At 35.1% G+C, this 20,926-nt stretch overlaps 1 protein-coding gene across 1 annotated transcript in view; it reads right to left on the bottom strand.

The window, feature by feature from the left end:
* LOC148956185 (uncharacterized) overlaps positions 1-2,960 on the bottom strand; it is a 41,032-nt gene extending 38,072 nt beyond the window's left edge. Inside the window, exon 1 of the mRNA XM_089094364.1 lies at positions 2,858-2,960. Within this exon, the coding sequence (XP_088950490.1) occupies positions 2,858-2,860 (3 nt within the window). The 5' untranslated portion in view covers positions 2,861-2,960. The remainder of the gene's footprint in view (positions 1-2,857) is intronic.
* Between the last annotated feature and the right edge of the window lie 17,966 nt (positions 2,961-20,926).

The raw sequence follows: 20,926 nt of genomic DNA, 5'->3' as shown, positions 1-20,926 counted from the left end.
AAGTTTTGCTGGGGCAACAATTATTGTCAATTAGTTGGCAAATTCAAGTGTTGTTGCAGAGAAGTTATTAGTCAACTAGTTGGAAAAATTAAGTTTTGCTGGGGAGATGTTATTAGTCAACTAGTTGAAAAAATTAATTAAAAATGAGACAAAAATATTCCTCCAGAAAAGAAACAAACAGGTAAATGAAGGAACATACACAATTTATGTCCATTAAATGCAAGATAGAAATGAACAAAACAAAACTTCAAATATGCATCCATTTTCTTTAAACAGACAGGAGGAATAATCCTCCAAGCTTTGAGAAATTCAATTTCACTTTTGGGACCAGGTATAAGACTAATTATCCTAGAAATTAAAAACAAAAATCCTTGGCTTCAAAACCCAATATATAACTCAAAATAAATCTCCCATTAAAAGGGAGACAGGGAGAGAGACAGAAGTAGCAACACAATAGTGATAATTAAATTTGAAAGAACCCTATAATATTAACATATTTTATGCTATTCAGAATAAATTCTAACTATTATTAGTCAAATAGTTAGAAAATGAATTTTTTTCTGGGGCAATGTTTCTTTCCAGCTAATTGGCAAAATTAAGTTTTGCTGGGGAAAAGTTATTAGTCAACTAGTTGGAAAAATTAAGTTTTGCCAGGGAGAAGTTATTAGTCAACTAGTTGGAAAAGGAAAGTTTTACTGGGGCAACAATTATTGTCAACTAGTTGGCAAATTCAAGTGTTGTTGCAGAGAAGTTATTAGTCAACTAGTTGGAAAAATTAAGTTTTGCTGGGGAGATGTTATTAGTCAACTAGTTGGAAAAATTAATTAAAAATGAGACAAAAATATTCCTCCAGAAAAGAAACAGACAGGTAAATGAAGGAACATACACAATTTACATCCATTAAATGCAAGATAGAAATGAACAAAACAAAACTTCAAATATGCATCCATTTTCTTTAAACAGACAGGAGGAATAATCCTTCAAGCTTTGAGAAATTCAATTTCACTTTTGGGACCAGGTATAAGACTAATTATCCTAGAAATTAAAAACAAAAATCCTTGGCTTCAAAACCCAATATATAACTCAAAATATATCTCCTATTAAGAGGGAGACAGGGAGAGAGACAGAAGTTGTAACACAATAGTAACAATAGGGACATCCACCACATGGCTAATACAGGAGTAAATGTCATTTGTGATGCAAATGGATGTTAAATTTAGATTGAGCATGTAATTTTAGGTATATATTTGCACATTAGAGGGTTGGGGGTATATATATTCTGCTGTGAATATATAGGTTCTAGAAAATCAATGAATTTCTTAGAAAAACTGGAAAAACAAGGAAAGAAGTGAAGATAAAGGCTCTCCCCCTGCAAAATGTGTCAACTAGGATTTTTCTGCATATTATGGAGTAGGAATTGTTTTTTTAATATGTTTCCTTATGTCCAGCTTGACTTCTAGGCCTAAAATACTGGTTGGTTGGTTGGCTAATTCAAAGATTTGTATATATATACACTGTCAAATTAGCCATCTGGTGGTATCCCATAAAAATAGTGATAATTAAATTTGAAAAAACCCTATATTATTAACATATTTTATGCTATTCAGAATAAATTCTAACTATTATTAGTCAACTAGTTGGAAAATGAATTGTTTTCTGGGGCAATGTTTCTTTCCAGCTAGTTGGCAAAATTAAGTTTTGCTGGGGAGAAGTTATTAGTCAACTAGGCTAGTTGGAAAAATTAAGTTTTGCTGGGGAGAAGTTATTAGTCAACTAGTTGGAAAAGGAAAGTTTTGCTGGGGCAACATTTATTGTCAACTAGTTGGCAAATTTAAGTGTTGCTGGGGAGAATTTATTAGTCAACTAGTTGGAAAAAATTATTTTTGCTGGGGAGAAGTTATTAGGCCTAGTCAAATAGTTGGCAAATTTAGATTTTTCCTATACAGATATGCCAAATTTTCTAACTACATGATTAAAATGTTTTTAATTATAAGGACATTGGATAGTACCATTCTATATAAGCCTATAAACTAATTTTTTCCAATAGTCAAAGTGTGGAGTCCCAAGAAAAAGAAATTGATAACAGAAAAGTAAGGTAAAATATTGTTTTGTTGAAATTTCAATAGGCCTAGGCATCAACCTGTCAAGTGGGCAAATTTCGGTCAATATATACCAAATCATATTATTGAGTTAGGACTAGCCTAAAGTGAATACACCATTTGATGCCTTTTTTTATGTTTATTACAAATATAATAAGAATTTGTATCAGAAATGAATTTCAGCCCCCCCCTATATATGCCAATTCAGGGTTAGGTTTGGTATAGCCGATATAGGGGGGGGGGAGGCTTGAATTCATTTCCCATAGAAATGCTTTATAATATTTTTAATCAGCATAAAAAAGGCATCAAATGGTGTATTCACTTTATTTGAAAATCAAAAATATGATTTGGTATATATTGACCCAAATTTCTAAGACTTAGAGATCAGAAGGTGGTTAGCATGAAAACTTGGCAAGACCTTCCCAGGGTATGTTTTTACCCTGGATTTGTTACTAAAAGTTTCATTTTCCTAACATTATTCCATTTCAAGATAGCAAAAAGTAGCTAGACTAGAATTTTACAAGTAATATTTTCTTCTTTCAGCTGGTGGATTAGCCAAACCATGAGTATGTTTACCAAATTTAGGCTAGGCTAGACAAGCCTATTCAAAGTGGTCTACCTACTATAAGGAAAGAGGTAAATTTAGTCAGCCCTTATAGCTTAATCCATATAATTCTAAGAATGGTAGGGGACAAGCTCTGCTTAAAAATACAGGCCAATGTGATCATAGCATGAACAAAAATTCCAAAGATTCTAACCATTTCGAAGATTACGACAGGACTGCCAATAGCCTCTGCCAAAAAAGCCGCTGTGCAAATCACAGCCCAAAAAGAGTGTAGCCTTTGGTTCCCATTGATGCGAATTTTTTTAACGAAAAACGGCTCATGGATAGCGGATTTGGAAAATTTGCAAAAATGTTCACACAAAAACGGTTCACTACAGCCGTTGAAGCGCAAATATACTATGTTATATCTAAAAAGCATATGCATAAGAATAGGCTAAATCCAATTCTAGAAGCCAAGAAAATATTCAAAGGGCTAACCTTTGATAACCTTGGCGAATTATGCCTAATGAAAAATATAAGTCTTATCTATAACATGCTTAGTTTCTCAGTTACATGCAATTTATGGCTCTGCAATGCTTTCAATTTAAAATAACGGATGTGATTTTCAACGGCTCAATAGAAATATTTCAACGCAACCGTTGAACCGTTGTGACGCAGAAACTTGCAGCAAAAATGGAGTAAATTTGACGGATCACCCAAAAACGGCCATTTTTGCATGAAATCGCATCTGTGGGAACCCAGGGTAAGTTGCTAAGAAGGAGTGTAATTCAAAAATGTGCACGCGCGCGGCCGGTGCCGCGCGCGCAGCCCCTTTCAGTGTTCTGACCACTTTTATGCCATTTATAAATAATTATCAGTTATCCTTCGATCAATAAATATATTACCTTTAAATTTTTCAAATATGTTTAAGATGAAGTTATGGGGCTCCCTAATGAAATCAATTTCTAAAGAATGGGTTAGATAATGATTATCATTCTTTTTTTTAGCTTAAAAGGTAATCCTCCGCTGGAAATTTGCAGGTGTTTATTTTGATTGCTTGGATCTTTAACTGAACTATAGTTGACTGCATCAAATGTATAGTTAAATTTTTGTCTCCATTTTATCCAAATTTTTTGAAAGGAATATAAGAGGTCCAAGTAATTAGTCGTGAACTATAGGTGACTTTACTGCAGTTAAGTCAAGTACCATTTTTTATTTCGCTTAATACTTTTTCTATCATTATTTCTTCTTAGAGTGCAAAGAACAAATAATGGGCAAAAAGAGTGCAAATCCAGTCCTTGGTGTGAAAGAGTGCAATGAAATAAAAAGAGTGTTTTTCACACGAAAATGTGCAAGTTGGCAGTTTTGCTTCAAGGAGATTGTTCATTCTAGGCAATCTAACGGTCCTATGTCTATTTTAAATTCTTGATGTACCTGCCTGAGACTCTAGGCATGCTGGCGTGCCTTTCCAAAAACTAACACACAAGTATTTGTCCAACAAGAGAGGCATACCTACTCCCGCCATTTACCCGTGCCATTTAAACATTTTTACCTCTCAATTACTCGGACTTTCTGTCTTGTCTTTTTTCTACAGTTATCCATGTCTTGATGCCTACTGCAAAATACTTGATTTTTCAATTCAACAAAAAGCAGTCAACAGTATTGTCTGACGACAATTCTTCAGCGCCTAAAAAAAAGTAGACAAACAGACAACGTCAAATATGGGGACGAAAGAGCCAAATTATAAAGTACGTTCCTCTAACAAAATTAAAGCAAAACTTAAAGAGGAGTAATTTTGATAAGCTCACTTTAAGATATGCAAAATGGAAGAAAATAATATCTAAAACACTTCTTCCAAAAATCCATGATAATAAAAACTTATAATTTGGCTTAATGATAAATTAGTATTCGGACTGAGAGACAAAGTAGTCGGTGCAAAAGATGGATTAAAAAATCTTCATCGGAATATAAAACAATGAAATTATAAAGATTATAGTGATTATATACTATTTAAAACAAAATTGTGGAAACTACTGAACTACTTATAGTAAATGAATATTTGTTATTGAATACGTGTAGTAAAATGTTATTTCTAACTTTGATATATTTATCCCTTGCTATTGCGCAAATTATCAACAACTGGAATGTCTCCTATATTACACTCTCTGTCTTTTTCCTAACCTGCTACTTCCGAACGGGTTACTATAGAAAAAAGTTGCTGTTACCCATTGCTAATATTTTCACGTAATCACCCGCTGTTTAAAAATGGTTACTATAAACTAATGCGATCCCTGAACGTTAATAATTCAATTTTAAAAGAGGAAGTTTTTTCAACTAAGGGTAATGAGTAAGATTGAAACAAAAAAAAACCAGAAATGATTACATATATAAGGGGGTTACCCCTTTTTCGGCTCCTTGTACTTTACGCTGAAGTGTTTTTAAACTTTTTAGAAAGTTTGTTAAGAGACGCTATAGCAACGCTATAGCGTTGCCTATAATAGATGCCATAGAGCTCAACTGTTTTATTATTTATTATTTTCCAGAGGCACTTTATATGAAATGGGGGTCGTATAAATTTTGGAGGAGTCTTATTCGATTGAAAATCGGAAGTTCTGGTGGAACTTCGAAAATTCTAAAGTGATTGGAGGGCAACTAGTCCCCTTCCCACAAGCTCTCTTTTTCCCAAATACAACCGATTAATATTTTGAGATAGCCATTTTGTTCAGAACGCTTCAGAGACCAGATAACAAAATCTTTGGGTAGAAAAAAACCGGGGGGCACGTATTGTAAGTTACGCCCCGAGGACTTATAAGGTTTTTATAAAAGTAGTAGTCGTATAAATTTTGAAGGAGGCTCATTTGATTGCAACTAAAAAGTTCTAGGTCTCTTTCTAAGAGTTAAGAGTGATCTCAGACAACTAGACCCCCACGCCTTTTTTCCCCTAATGCAGGCGATCAAGATTTTGAGACAGAAATATTGTACGAATTAGTCTGAAAATCAGATAACAAAACTTCACAGTCTACAAAACCCCCAAGGGCCCAAGAAAATTGTTTTAAGCTATACTCCCGGGGCATATAAATTTTTGTGAAAGAGGCGGTTGTACAAAATTTGGACCCGGCTCATTTTTTGGAAGTTGACAGTTTTATTTCCAGTGCTAGTCAAAAGCGATCAAAGGGCAACTGGTTTCTCTACAACTTCTTTTCTTGTAATACATCCGATCGTTTTGAGACTGTCATTTTATTCAAAATACTTCAAAGACAATATAAATAGAAATCCAGGTTTGAAACAACTCCCCGGAGCCGAAGGGCAAATTTTGTAAGTTATGCCCCTAGGGCATATAAAGTTTCTATGGAAGTGCTGGTCCAATTGAGCTCATTTGAATGGAAATAGAAAGTTCTAGTTCTATTTTTAAGAGTCAATACTGATCAAAGGGCAGCTAGCCCCCCCCCCCCCCACACGCCTTTATCTTCCCAAATGTCTCCGATCAATTATTGTAGATGGCTATTTTTTCAAAATAGTCCATGTGTCACATAACAATGCCTCTTGGGCTGTTACAATCCCCCATAGCCAAGAGGCAAGGGTTTTAAGTTATGCCCTTGGAGCATATACTATTTTTATGGAAAGGGTCGTCGCATAAATTTTGGACGACGCTCATTTGATTGGAAATTGAAATTTCGAGTTTCCCTTTTAATAGTCAAAATTGATCAGAGGTCAGCTGGCCCCCAAACCCTCTTTTCTCCACTTGTATCTGAACAAAATTTTGAGATAACAACTTCGTTCAATATTGCCTAAATATCCTAAAACATTACTCCGGGATCATCACAACCTCCAGAGCCTGGAGGTATGGGTTTAAAATTTTAACCCGGGGGCACATAAAGTTTTTATGGAAGGGGATATCGTATAAACTTTGGAGAGTGCTCAATTGATGGGAAATTGAAAGTTTTAAGGATCCAATGTGATCCGAAGAGACCAGGCCCCTCACGTCCTCTTTTCCCAAAATACAACCAATTAAAATTTTGAGATAGCCATTTTTTTTTAAATCGTCACAAAAATCCTACATTATTGACTAAAATCCATGACAGACTTCACCTCAGAGGAATATCTGGCAGGCTTCCGAAAAGATCGATCTACTATAGATCAAGTATTTTCCACCCGACAACTGATGGGGAAATATATAGAGACTGCGAAAGAGCTGCTCTTGCTTTTATTGACTTTAAACAGGTTTTTTCCGATAAGCGAGTTTTTGCTAAATGGAAAACGTGTCAGAAAGACCTTTGTGAGATATGTAAAATCTGGTGAAAATATTGAACGGATAAAGTCTAATATAATAAAGATTTAAAGTTAAATATTTTATTACTAAGAACGTATCTTTTGAATCTATGGTCTTTTAAAACATGTGTTAAAAGTCTGAAACCAATTCTCTGGATAAACGGGTCTTCAGATTATGTGCCTAAATGTAGGCTGAAACGTAAAGAAGATGGAAGAATTCGATGTCTTTTTCCAATTTCTAAAAATTGACTCACAAATAAGATTTGTAAATTTTTAACACAATTTAAAAATCTAAAACAATATTGGTCCAATGCCCCCCGTAAGCTAGACGTAAATACATTTAAGACCGCACTGGCTATACATGACGTATGAAACCAAGAGAGGAAAGGAAGTAATGAATGAAATAAAATTAAATAGGTGAGAAAACGAGGATTTTGTCAGCCAGTGGCAAAATAAGAAGACGAAGAACAAGCAAATATTTCGACAAGAACCTCCGCTAAGTCGTCCTCAGTGCTAAAAAACAAAACAAAACAAAAAACAAGAGCAATCAAACAAAATCTAACCTTCCGAAGTGAATCTAACAAGAGCAGAATAGACACTGAATAAAAAAAAACAACCCAGAAATAAATGATAAACATCACCAATAGGATTGAACAAGTATCCGTTGCCTGGAAATAAACTTAGCCATTCTGCAACTTCGATATTCAATAGGTATGCAGACAAGTTGTCTTAAATTGGACTGAGAGAAAATATTGATTCTTTTGAAATTAAGTTGTTATAAATTGGGCTTAAGGAAATATCTCCGGTGTCTCGCTGTCTCCGGTGTCCGGTGTCTCCGATTTCTGTTTATATTTTTTTTTATCTCAATTACCTCTTTCCAAGATTAAATGAAAAAAACAAGTTTTTTAAACTGAAAGTAAGGAGCGACATTAAAACTTAAAACGAACAGAAATTATTCCGTATATGAAAGGGGCTGTCCCCTCCTCAACGCCTCGCTCTTTACGCTAAAGTTTTTTATTGTTTTAAAAAATAAAGTTGTGAGACAGAGTCAAACTTTAGCGTAAAGAGCGAGGCGTTGAGGAGGGGACAGCCCCTTTCATATACGGAATAATTTCTGTTCGTTTTAAGTTTTAATGTCGCTCCTTACTTTCAGTTTAAAAAACTTGTTTTTTTATTTAATTTCTGATCGTTTTTTAATTGATGCAGCTTTTATTTGCATAAAAATTTTACTTTTCTTTTGCTAAATGGATGTCTTTACAAATTAACTTACGTAACTAACTTCTATATTCGTATATTTTTCTTCTGGCAAAAAATACAAAGTTGCAGATTTTTGCAGATATGAGCTTGAATCCTATGTAATATGGTTTTCTGATACGCTGAGTCTAACGGTGTGATTGTCATTAAAATTCTTTCACTTGTAGGGGATGTTTCCCCCCTCTTTAAAAAATCAAGTAAATTTTCTCAGGCCCGTAGCCTTTGATGAGTGATACTAAACTTAATAAAATTTATATATTTAGGATCAGCATTATAAACACATTCTTTTGATACATTTATTGACATCAAAATTTCGTTTTTAAAAGTTTCGATTAGCCTACTATTGAGCCGTATCGCTTGTTTTTTTATTGTTTTTTTTATTACGTATATGTTATTACTTATATGAAGGGGTTATCCCCTTAGTCAATACCACGCTCTTTACGTTAAAAGTTAAAAACAATTTTGATTCACAAACCCCTGAATCACAAAGGCCGTTTAATTAGAATAGATAGCACTTTTGAAAGCACTAAAAAAAAAACTGTAGCGTAAAGAGCGAGGTATTGACTTGGGGGAGAACCCCCTCACATACGTTATAATTTCTGTTCGTTTTAAGTTCTAATATTTCTTCTTACATTTCAGTTGAAAAAACTTGTTTTTTTTATTTAACTTCTGATTTTTTATTAAATAATGCTTGGAAATCCGCCGCCCCCTTACTATAAAGTTCCGTACCCACACACAACCATCATCCCCTTTAAGTTTCTCATTTGTACTACCCGAATATAGCCCCCCCCCCTACATAAAAAATCCTTCATGAATTTTTTTTTATACTTCCCAATAACCAATAAATAATTCTTGCAAGTCCGACGCCCCCTTCATGGCAATGTCCCTTCCCCCAGGAAAACTTCCTTCATGGCACGATACTTCCAGATAGGCCCCCCCCCTCTCCATACCCCCCCTCACCCACAAAAACAACTCACAAAAAGTCTGTATAATTAACAAACACAAAAACAAAAAGTTAAAAATGAGTAAAGTTCATAATTTTCAGCCCTCCCCCAGGAGACTTTTGGGGATCAAGTCATCCTAAAAGACATTTTTATCATATTTTCGACCATACTGAACAAAATTGCTCTGTCAAAATTTTGATCGGGTGACTTTGGGAAAAAAATGAGCGTGGGAGGGGGCCTAGTTGCCCTCCATTTTTTTTTGTCACTTAAAAAGGTCACTAGAACTTTTGATTTCCGTTCGAATGAGCCCTCCTACGATATTCTAGGACCACTGGGTCGATACCATCACCCCTGGGGAAAAAAAACAACAAAAAAACAAACAAATAAAGCCGCATCCGTGATCTTTCTTCTGGCAAAAAATGGAAAATTCCACATTTTTGTAGATAGGAGCTTGAAACCTCGACAATAGGGTTTTCTGATACGCGGAATATGATGGTGTGATTTTCATTAAGGTTCTATAACTTTTAGGGGGTCTTTCCCCCTTTTTTCGAAAATCAGCCAAATATTCTCAGGCGCGTAACTTTTGATGGGTAGCACTAAACTTGATGAAAATTATATATTTGAAATCAGCATTGAAATCTGATTCTTTTGATATATCTATTGGTATAAAAAACCCGTTTTCTAGAGTTTCGGTTACCATTAAGCCGGGTCGCTCCTTACTTACAGTTCGTTACCACGAACTGTTTTATTGTGGTAGGCCATTTACAGTAGATACTATTGTTGCCTGCTCAAAAAGAACCAAATGTGTAGGATTTTCAAAGATATGCAGGGCCAAGGCAGATTCAAAGTTATCGATTTTATTTTCGAATCTTAGGGACTTATCTATTCAAATTTTGTGTTCATGCAAACGTTCACCAGGTTGTTGATGGGTCCTACCTATGTAAAATTTCTCACATGAACACGGGACTCTGTAGACACCACTACCCACTATAGGATCAGTTTTATCATTTCTTGAGTTGAAAAAATGCTCAACTATTTTTTCAGTTTTGAAAGAAACAGAGAGATTATTTTTTTTTTAATTTCCAAGTTTATTGCTGGGTTTTGAGATGTATAGTAAAGTGGTGAGAGTTTTGTTCTTAATCTCTGGAACTGAATCAAGGAATCAAGGGGGACGGGCTCCCTATTTTCTTGCTTTATCTTTTTTAATCGTCTATTTATGATATTTTCAATAAGCTTTACTAGAAAAGCCATTGCAGAAAAGAATGTCTTTGACATAATTTGTTTCAGAATATACATAATTACGTGAACAGATTTTCAGAACTCTGTCAACTAAAGAGATTGTTACTCCTCTCTTCACAGAAGGAGGGTATACCGATCATTGTGGGTCGACTTTCTGTATATAGAAAATTCAAAGCTAGGAGTATTTTTTATAGTTAAAGCATCCAAGAAAGGCAGCTGTCCTGAGTCTTCCAGTTCCATTGTGAAATGGAGGTTCGAATCAAAAGAGTTCAAATGTGCAAACAAATCTCTTATAGATTCCTATTCATGTTCCCAAACATAAAGGATATCAGCAACGAGACGAAACCAGAGAGAGTATTTTAAGTGGAAACTATTCAAAACAGATTATTCTATGAAATCCATGTAAAAATTTGCCAGATAAGGATACAAAACACTGCCCATGGATAGGCCCATGATTTGAAGGAAAAAACTTTCTTGGAACTTAAAAGAAGAAGAGAACTTGTTGCAAAGACGAACAAGCATCATTATTTTGTCAATTTCCAAAGTTGTTCTAATCTGACCAAGCAGAATTTTCTTTGTAAGGCCTGCTCACATTTATGGACATCGGATGAAGTGTACATGGAAACTGGGTCATAACTAGATAAGATAGTTTTTTTATGTTGTTCTTTGATTTTTTAACTTGTTAACAAGATCTATGGAATTTTTTATACAAGATTTCTGTGTTCTTAAAAGAGGGTTAAAAATGGTGGCTAAGAACTTTCCTACACCTGTAGCTGGAGAACTATAGCAACCTACAATAAAACGTAACGAAATAGCTTTCTTATGGATTTTAGACAGACCATAAAGCTTTGGGGCTGAACAACCTTTGGGGTAGAATTTTCTGGACACTTGAGGGGTAATTAGTCTACTGTCTTTTAAAAGTTCTAATTCTTTTCTCAACTGCTGCGTGTATTTGTCTGGGGGAACAGTTTTTATTTCTTTGTAAGTATTTTTATCCATTAAAAGGGTATTTATTTTCAATTCAGAATCTTAAGAATTCCTAATTACAACTGTGTTTCCTTTGGCCGCTCTTTTAATTACTGTGTTTTTATTTTTTTTAAGTTTTGGAGAATTTTAATTTCTTCTTTTGATTGATTTGAAAGCGACAATGATGGCCTATAATCAAGAATACTCTTTACAATTTCTCTTCTGAGTAGGTCTGGATAAATACCCTTTTAATAGATAAAAATGCTTGCAAAGAAATAAAAACTGATCCCACAGATAAATATACACAGCAGTCGAGAAAAGAATTAGAAATTTGTATTTCCAATGAAGTAAGCGTTCTACAAAGTTTATACGACCACCTCTGGCATGAAATCTAACATGCCCCTGAAACGTTACTTGTAACACTTGCTTCCAAGCTCAGGACGGTTGTGTAATCCCCACAGGCATTGTTATATGATCTTTGGACTATTCTCAACAGAATGACTACTTCAAAAGTTCGATCGGATACATTTGGGGAAAGATGGCGTTGGAGGAAGCTAGTTGACGTCCAATCATTTTTAATTTTTTAAAAAGGAACTTCAACTTTCAATTTCTAATCAAATGAGTCTCCTCTAATTCTGAACAGCTATCACTTAAAAAAAAACGTGTATGCACACGGGACAAAACTTACATCCATTACACCCAAGTTCCGGTGAGTTGCGTCAACCCAGGAGACATTGTTACACATTCTTTCAAATATTTTGAACAAAGCAGGTATCTGACCCGTTTGAACTGGCATCTGTGATTGCGGAGGGGGCTACCCCCTCCTCAACATATCACTCATCTGCGTAATAGTTTATGCTGATTTAAAGTTTTAATTTTCTTCCTTACTTTCAGTTGAAAAAACTTGTGTTTTTTGTTCAATTTTTAACCTTTTTTAAATAATGCCAGGAAATCTCACTCTCCTGTTTAAGTCAGGGGCAATCATATTGCACTACCTATTTAAAGACCCATAAGGGTTCAGTGTATTAATTTATTCATTTATTTTTTTCGCAGAAACAGTTTATGTGGAAGGGGTGGTCGAATAAGCTTTGGAGGGGGCTCAGTCAATTGAAAATTGAAAGTTCCAGTGTCCTTTTCTAAGATTTAGTCTGCTTTTCAATGCATTGCTATCAAATGATTGTTACGGACCACAGTGTCTAAAAGAAATTCTTATTCTAGTTAACGGCCCTTGTGTTTCAGCAGTTGTTTTGAAAGAATATGCGGATAAATACAGAATTACCTCTAAGGGAGAGACACTGAGAGGTAGAGGTAAATATCAATATATAATCCTCTGGGCCGTATCCAGGATTTTCGCTGGGGGAGAGGCTTCGGAATAAGCATGGGTCTCCTGAATCAGAATCAAAGTCTGAAGGAGCGGAGCTAGATTTGCAAGCAAATCCTGTTGAAGACAGTTTTAATGACTTTGAAAGTGACTGAATGTTCGTTCTTATGATCCGCTGCTTAGTTAATCATAGTCATCAAAGTGTTACAAATCTCTTTTTTTATTGTATATGGTAATTTTATACATTAATGAAAGATAAAATGTATACGATATGAGGAGTGTGGCTGAATACGGATATTTAAATATGCAAGGCTGTTAGGGTAAAATTTCTTAGGTTTAAATAATGAAAAACTAACTAATATGATTTTACTACCAAATAATAGTAAATTTAAATTAATTATTATTTTTTTATTTATTTTTCATTTTTACAAAATTGATGTCCGAAATCAGGCACTGTCCAATTGCTGAGGTATAACTCTAGGAACAAGATCACCGAAGGGAAAACTCGACAGTTAATTAAATTGATGAGACTAGATGCAAGGGAATTACCTTTTAAGCCAAGGAAAATCATAATCATTAAAAAATTTTCATTTAAAGCTGAAAGTGATGCTTAAAAAGAAATGCTTAACTGGTCTTTTAGCTATAGGGCAACTCTAAAACACCAATTTTACCCTGTATTTCATAGGGAGTACCTTATTTTACCAATTTTACCTTATTTTACCAATTTTATTAATTTTACTTAACGAGTTTTATTTTACGGTAATTTTACAACGCTAGTTGTATGCATAGAAGTTACGCCATTTGTTAGGGGGCTAAAATCCCCTACCCCCCCAGGGTACAGATCCCCTGCCCTTATGGTAAAGTATCCTTGGAACTAGGATAAAGGATGAAGCGTCAAGAATCGCCAACTTCTCCATATGTAAGGCAATTTCAGTGTGTTTTAATTTGAAGGTCTTGGGGAAGGCCTGTGTCGTCTCTATGTTTTTTGTCATCTCTATGTCTGTGTCATCTCTGTGCGTGTTTCATCTCTATGTGTGTGTCGTCTCTGTGTGTGTGTCGTCTCTGTGTTTGTTTCGTCTCTGTGTGTGTTTCGTCTCTGTGAGTTTGTCGTCTCTATGTTTGTGTCGTTTCAGTGCGCGTTTCGTCTCTGTGTGTGTGTCGAATTAAAGAAGAAGAGAGCAAAAGAATTAAAAGAGGAAGCAACTATTTTATAAAGATAAAATCCAAATTTTCTTTGAGCTCTCCACTCCTTTGATCGTGTTTCTTTGTTTGTCTGTTTAATTCCAATTAATTCACGTGAACAACTTCCTAAAATAAAGTGTTAGAATTTGATCTAAGCTCTGAAAAACTCAGAAACTCATAAGCTATCAATCAAAATCTAAGGTGTTTAATAAGTTTATTTTACGAAATGAATTGAGTGTACTTACATATGTTTCATCACTAAATCTTCGTCGCTCTTCAGATAAAAGGGAACATTAACCATCCACCGAGAACTTTAAAACTATCCGATTCGTAACTGTGACCAGCAGGTATTATTTTCGTTCTTGGAAGTCCTACTATAGTCTCTTCTTGAACAGGTGTTTTCTTCAATTTGGGTAATTGTTATGGAAGTTTTGGTCTTTCAAGCTTTATGTTTGTTTGCTTTAATCTTTCACTCTTTTAAAATCTTTGATTGTAACCTATTTTGGACAGACCATTCCTATTTGCATGATGTATGGAAACATTTATTTGTGGTGTCATTAGATCAAGTCAAAACACTGGCCGTTTACTACGCAAAGGATTATTAATAAATCCGTAGTTATGCACCACCTACTGAAACTAAATGCTCAGCGAAATCTCTCCACGCACAAAGCTCCGATTCTACGAAGCCATGGTACTTTCTGTTCTTCTCTATGGGTGTGAAACTTGGTTACTGAAAGCAGTGTGAGAGTCAAACTTGGACGTTTACACAAATGCCTGCGATATATACTAGGAATTCGCTTCTCAGACAGAGTATCGAACGAAGAGGTCAGGAGAAAAGATGGGGATCGTTACAAAGTCTCATGGGAGATCTTTCTTGTAAATTAATTAAAGAAACTTTCCGAAAAATAAATTTTTCAAAGAAAAGCAAAGGCCATTTCAAACTTAAGCTCAGCAGATACAGATACCTTTTAAAATTCAAACTCAAAACGACCAGAAATTACAATTAAAGAATAAATTAAACCAAAACGAACAGAAATTAAATAAGCAATCATAGCAAAAACATACAAATGTTTATTATATAATATCATTATATAAATGAATAAATAGATCTTAAAGCCAGTAATGCTTAGATTGAATATGAATATCAAGGGTCGGTCGAAAACAGAATCAGCCGCTTTGTGGCATGTTTGAAACCGGTTTGATGCGGCCTGACCGCTTAAAAACAAAAATGAATTATTGTCGAAAAGGGGCATGTTTAAAAGCTGACGTCACAAGACTTGTTTTGTTTCTTAAACTAATACGAAGGTAATGGCATGCTAATTCTAAACCAAAAACGACTCTATGGACTAAAAACGACTATGCGGCACGTTTAGGCACTACGTCAAAAACTGGTTTCTGTCACAAAACTTGAATGTCTCTTGTTTTGGCTTTTGGCAAGGATACAAAGACATATCCATCGTATATATGGGTCTGCTAATTACGAGTTATGGAGTTTGTGCTTTGAATAGAAGATGGCATATGAGACGCGAATCTCTTATTTTTAAGTGCTATTTTGAAGTCTAATTTTGGATGTGTCAAACGTTCACAGGTCTAGATAAATATTTGCAGGTACTGCAGATTATCCCATATACAGGTTTTAATGTGTCCTTCGCAGTGAAAATCAGTGACCGGTAGCACTAATTTAAGATAATTTGGGTGGGGGATATTTTCCACTGTTTTTGGTGTTCCAATAAAATACCAAAACAGGTTGTTTCAATAAGAATTCTTCCAAACAGTATTTTTTATTAATGTAGAGGGTTGGTTAAAACGTAGTTCTTAATCGAAAATTTGAATAAACTTGCCCTGAAATCAGGAATGCTTAGCAAACTTTCACATGTCATACACTATTAACTGGGAAATTTGATTCAGGAGGCCCTTTTTAAGACTTTGGAAAAAAGGTTTAACTTTAGCGTAAAGAGCAGGGTATTGAGGAGGAGGTGTAATGGGATAGATTCTCAAAAAATATACATCAAAATTCCCCAATTAAAGTTACCCCAGTAAAATAACATCACCCAAGAATGTAAATTCGAAAATTCTAGTAACCCACAGATCAAACAAAGACCAAGCGTTCAATTTAAAATACAGAAATAAACGTAGTCAATTAAACAAAATTCTTTCCCACAGAAAATGCAACAAGTAAATCTGACCCCCCGTCCCCAAAGTATTCAATAAATATTAGCTTGACCAAATCTCCTCCGGCAGGTGATTAACACCTGTGTTCAAATAATAAGCTCTCGAAAATACCACACTGTCAAGACAGTAAGATTTACAATGCAAAAAAAGTAGTCACTCGAGATGTAAAATATTTGCTTAAGCTAATTGCATTGTCCTGGAGATTAAGTTTAACACCTGAGTATCTTAGTGAAGTTAAATGTTATTATCACTTACAAAATTTAAAATAAATAAAATATACGTCCTCTTAAAATTAAGCGACACCCTGCTGGGAAAATATTACAAATACAAAACTTCGATCGTTCGAAAAATCCCAAAGTGATAGCTTAAAAATCATAAATTAAGCGACACCTGTTAGCAAAATATTGCAGTGTAGAATTTTTAGTTGCTAGAAAAATTCCAGAGTGACATCTTAAAACTCATAAACTGTAATTAAACCCGAGTAGCTCATTGGTGCAAGCCAGTCCAATAGTAATGTAAGACAATAGCGCAGCCAATAAGGACTGAGAAAATATACTTTTAGCAACGCCTAAACGTAACCTCCGGTATAGTTGCAGAGGATAGATAGTTAGAACTTAACAATTTTGGGCCAGTCTTTTTCAGTCTACTATGAGTCTACTATGAGTCTATTGGGAGTCTTAGTTGGAGTCTTTTACAGTCTTCTACAGTTTTTAGTTTGAGTTCAGTTTGAGTCTTGCACCATGATTGCGTTGTAATAAACTTTTGAAGTTTACAAACTTTGAATCATTTCCTATGTTGTGAATTTGTTGATATAACCAAGAACTCTGCGACCATTATGTAAGTACAATAAATGCATCATTATTTTATTTTACTCTCTTGTGTTAATATTTCTCAAGCTCGATAGTCCTTGTGGCTCCACTCGCTCCTAAGGGAAACTGAAACTCATCAATCTGATTTCGAGTCAGTATGGCCGTTAATATAAGCTCCCTACATGTACTTCTGGATTAAGCTCCCCACTCTAGAAGTTCAGCCTCCACTCAGGTAAGCCACTCGCGGACCGCTAACCAAGAGCTTAACTAAATTTCCCATTGGATAAATCAATCGGAAATTCCCAAAAAAGATAAAAGAATTAGTCGTTTTGAAAACCCCCCAATATAACTAGCTTTAACTAACCAAACTCGGCTGCTGCACATTTTCAAAGGAAAACCCCCCCATTAGAATTGGCGCAGTCGGTTTAAAGGAGCAAAAACACAAGGACAACATTGAAAACAAAAAAAGGGAAAATCGTTGAGAAATATTACCAACAAGAAATCTTTTTTCTCTCTTTGCATGCTCTAAAGTGTAATTTTGTTTACCTGTTTTCAAGTTCAAAATTTTTTTTTAGGCCTAAATCTTCTGGAAATAGTACAAAAAAGAAAACACTTAATTAAAAAATATAAATTTTAAATAGTATCAAACAATTAAAAACCAGTACCGAATTTTAACCCAAAAAAAAAAAAGAAAACCAATATGTCGTTAGATCAAAACGCACAATTATTAAAGCAAAAACTTATCGCCAAAACAGTGGAAATATCAAAATCACAACCCCCAAATAACGGAGACTCAGATGTGGATGAATTTATTATCCAATTAAATCAATTTGTAGAGGTAACTCAAACAGACTTGAAATCATTAGTAAGCATGTTGCTAATGAGACTTCAGGGGCAAGCACTAACATTTCTAAAACAAATTGAAAATACGATAGGGGAGGTTAACAATCCTCCTATAGACTCAATAGAAAAATTACTAAAAGCGTTCCGAGAAAGATTCGTTGAAACCAGTTCAACACACAAACTAAAGCATGGTACGGTTTGTTTCGACGAAACACAAAATGTTAGAGAATACCTGCACAAAGTAATGGTATCCATTGAAGCCAAGTACGGAAAAGAGTTTGGTCCCTTATACGATAAAATCGTACTAAATGCTTTCATGCAAGGATTAAGCCCCAAACTTTACCGAATGTTGATATAAAAAAATATCCAAACTTTAGACCTAGCAGTCCAGGAAGTGGAGAGAATGATAGAAATTGACTCAATTGTGGCGAACCACAATAAGTCAAGAATAAATAATGTAGAAAATTCAACTCCGGGACGAGCACGAGCAATTTCTCAAAATTTCTTTCCAAGAGATAACTCACCCAAAACAAACCAAAATAGATCCCCAACCCCGACGAGACAAAGAATGGTACGTTTTGGACCCACGAATACAACAAACTACGTACAGAACCCCCCAATTACATGCTATGCATGTAATAAACAAGGACATATTGCCAGAGAATGCCGCACTAGAAATAACTTTACACCAGTAACCCCCAATTTTAATAACCGTTTGTTCAGGAGAACAAACTCAAATGCAAATGGGGCAGGAAACTATAGAAATAACCCCCACGTCTACCCTCGTACCGCAACTCGTACCAACAAGGATTCGTGTGTACAAATCCAACGAATCCTTCCCAATATACGAATCCCCAAACCTATACAAATCCTTCCCCCAACCGACAAAATAATTATCGGTTCCCTAACCCAAAGCCGCGACAAAACATGTATCACTTTAATTCACGAACAGTGTATCCAACTAGATTCAACAGAAATACAACCGATAACAGAGGAAATTTTTTTCCGACGGGAAACGAAAGAAATTTTTCGTCAATACAAAATGAACAAATGCCGCGAGCCGTCGGCACGAGAAACTTTAACCCACGCAATAATACGTGGCAAACAAGACAGTCAAATGTCAATCAAATGGGAATTTCACATGCTAGTGAAGTGGAGGGTGAAAGTCCCGTCGAACCTCAATCTCCAACCCCGACTTATCAGATAAGCGCACAGGGAAACGAATAAGGCCACCCAGAAAATTAACCGAGACCCGGGAGGCCAATATTTCTCATAAGTCTCATCCTGACCTAGTAACTTCCTTTAGTGATAATGATGATATGCTACCTTTATTGAATAATTTTAGTGTGGCAAGTATTAACTTCAAAGCGTTAATAGATTCGGGTGCATCGGTTAACATAATAAATTCGGATATATTTAATAGACTCCCAGTATATATTAAGCGACGGAAAAATTTCAATATTCCCAATTTAACGAGTGTCACGGGGCATAGGCTGGAAGCTATAGGCTCCATATGCCTAGATGTGATAAAAGATAATAGGATCTTTCCTACAAACTTCATAATCTGCAAAAATTTTCCATATGAAGCGATAATTGGTGCTAATTTTTTAAAATCTAATAAGGTTTTATTAGATATAGAAAATAACTGACTCGTGTATCCACACGACCCTATTCTCCAACGCGTGGAGAGAGGGGAAGCAACAGTGAATAGAATCAAATCTTTTGTACCCCACGTCACGTCATTTCCTCCTATTTCTCGTCCCGTGGGAAATCAAACGAGCAAACGGATCGAAAATCAAAATCAATGGACCAGACGAGAAAGAAAATCAAACAGCAAATGGATCGAGTCAGTAAAAATAAAAATAGGAGAAATGCAGGAGTATAGACAAACAGAAATAAAGAAAATAGCTGAATTGTGGAATGAAATAATAAATCCAAATACTATTTTAAGAGGAAAGGACTTAAATTTACCCCTACAACCAACCCCAAAAACGGAAGACTTGACGCAACCAAGCCCCAATCTCAACTTAATAGAAAATAACTCGGAAGAGAAATATTATGGGTTCGCAGTACGTAAAACAAAAATCCCCCCAAATACTATGCAAAGAGTACAAATCTCTCAAATGGTCACCCCTGTAAATGACAATCCTGAAATCTGGTTTGCATCCCCGTGCAAAGAAATTCCAGAAAATCTGTTTTGTGAAGAACAGATCATTTCATACGAAAAAGGCGAAGGTTTTATTTGGTTAACTAACACACATGAAAACGATATGATTACATTGAAAAAAGGATCATGTCTTGTTGAAATACAGGTTATTTCTGAGCATGAGCTAAACAACTGGAGAAACTACAAGGAAATCTTAGTTAATACCATTGGAACTAACAATCCAAAGAATAGGTACCCCCTAACAAAACCCCAATTTTTTGAAAAATTTGAATTAGATCATATCCAAGATACGCACTTAAATGAAAAATTATCTTAATTACTATGGAACTTTAGAGATATTTTTTCTACATGTGAGGAAGACATCGGTTTGATACCATTTTATCAACACTCTATCCAAACCACAGGGTTACCTGTAGCTAAACAGCCCTATCGCATCCCCCATCCCTACAAAGTCTGGTTAAAAAATAAAATCCGCGAGTTAGAAAGAAGTAACATAAGAAGGCCGAGCATAAGCCCGTATTCAGCCCCCGTTATACTAGTACCAAAAAAAAACAAGGATTTTAGAATTGTATTAGAGTATAGAGCCTTAAATAAGCAGGTAGTAAGTGACAAATTTCCCCAGCCCCGAATTGATGAAATCCTGGAGTCCATTTCAACAAAAAATAAAATTTTTACATCTCTTGACCTTACCCAGGGTTATCACCAAGTTAAAGTAGCAGATGATGACGTCTATAAAACGGCCTTTTCAACGACAGAATGTGGATCTTATGAATATTTGAGAGTACCCTTTGGACTCAAAACCAGTTCAAGTGCATTATGTAGACCCCTATTACACTTATTAAGAGGTATAGAAAATATTATCCATTTTGTGGATGATGTGATATGCGTGGGAGAAACACCAGAGGACCATTTAAATACATTAACCAAAGTTTTCGAAAAATTCAGAGAGGGTAATTTGAAATGTAGGCCGGAAAAAGTAAATTTGTTTCAATCCGAAATAAAATTCTTAGGAATGATAGTGACCCATGGTTAAATATCACCGGACCCTGAGAAGATAAAATGTGTAGAGAATCTTAAGCCGCCAAAAACTATGAAACAATTAAGAGGCATCATTGGT

Source organism: Artemia sp. Qi Xiang Cuo, chromosome 1 (genome assembly GCF_049724085.1).
Source record: "Artemia sp. Qi Xiang Cuo chromosome 1, ASM4972408v1, whole genome shotgun sequence".
Taxonomy (NCBI): domain Eukaryota; kingdom Metazoa; phylum Arthropoda; class Branchiopoda; order Anostraca; family Artemiidae; genus Artemia; species Artemia sp. Qi Xiang Cuo.
This window is presented reverse-complemented; position numbering and strand designations above follow the sequence as displayed.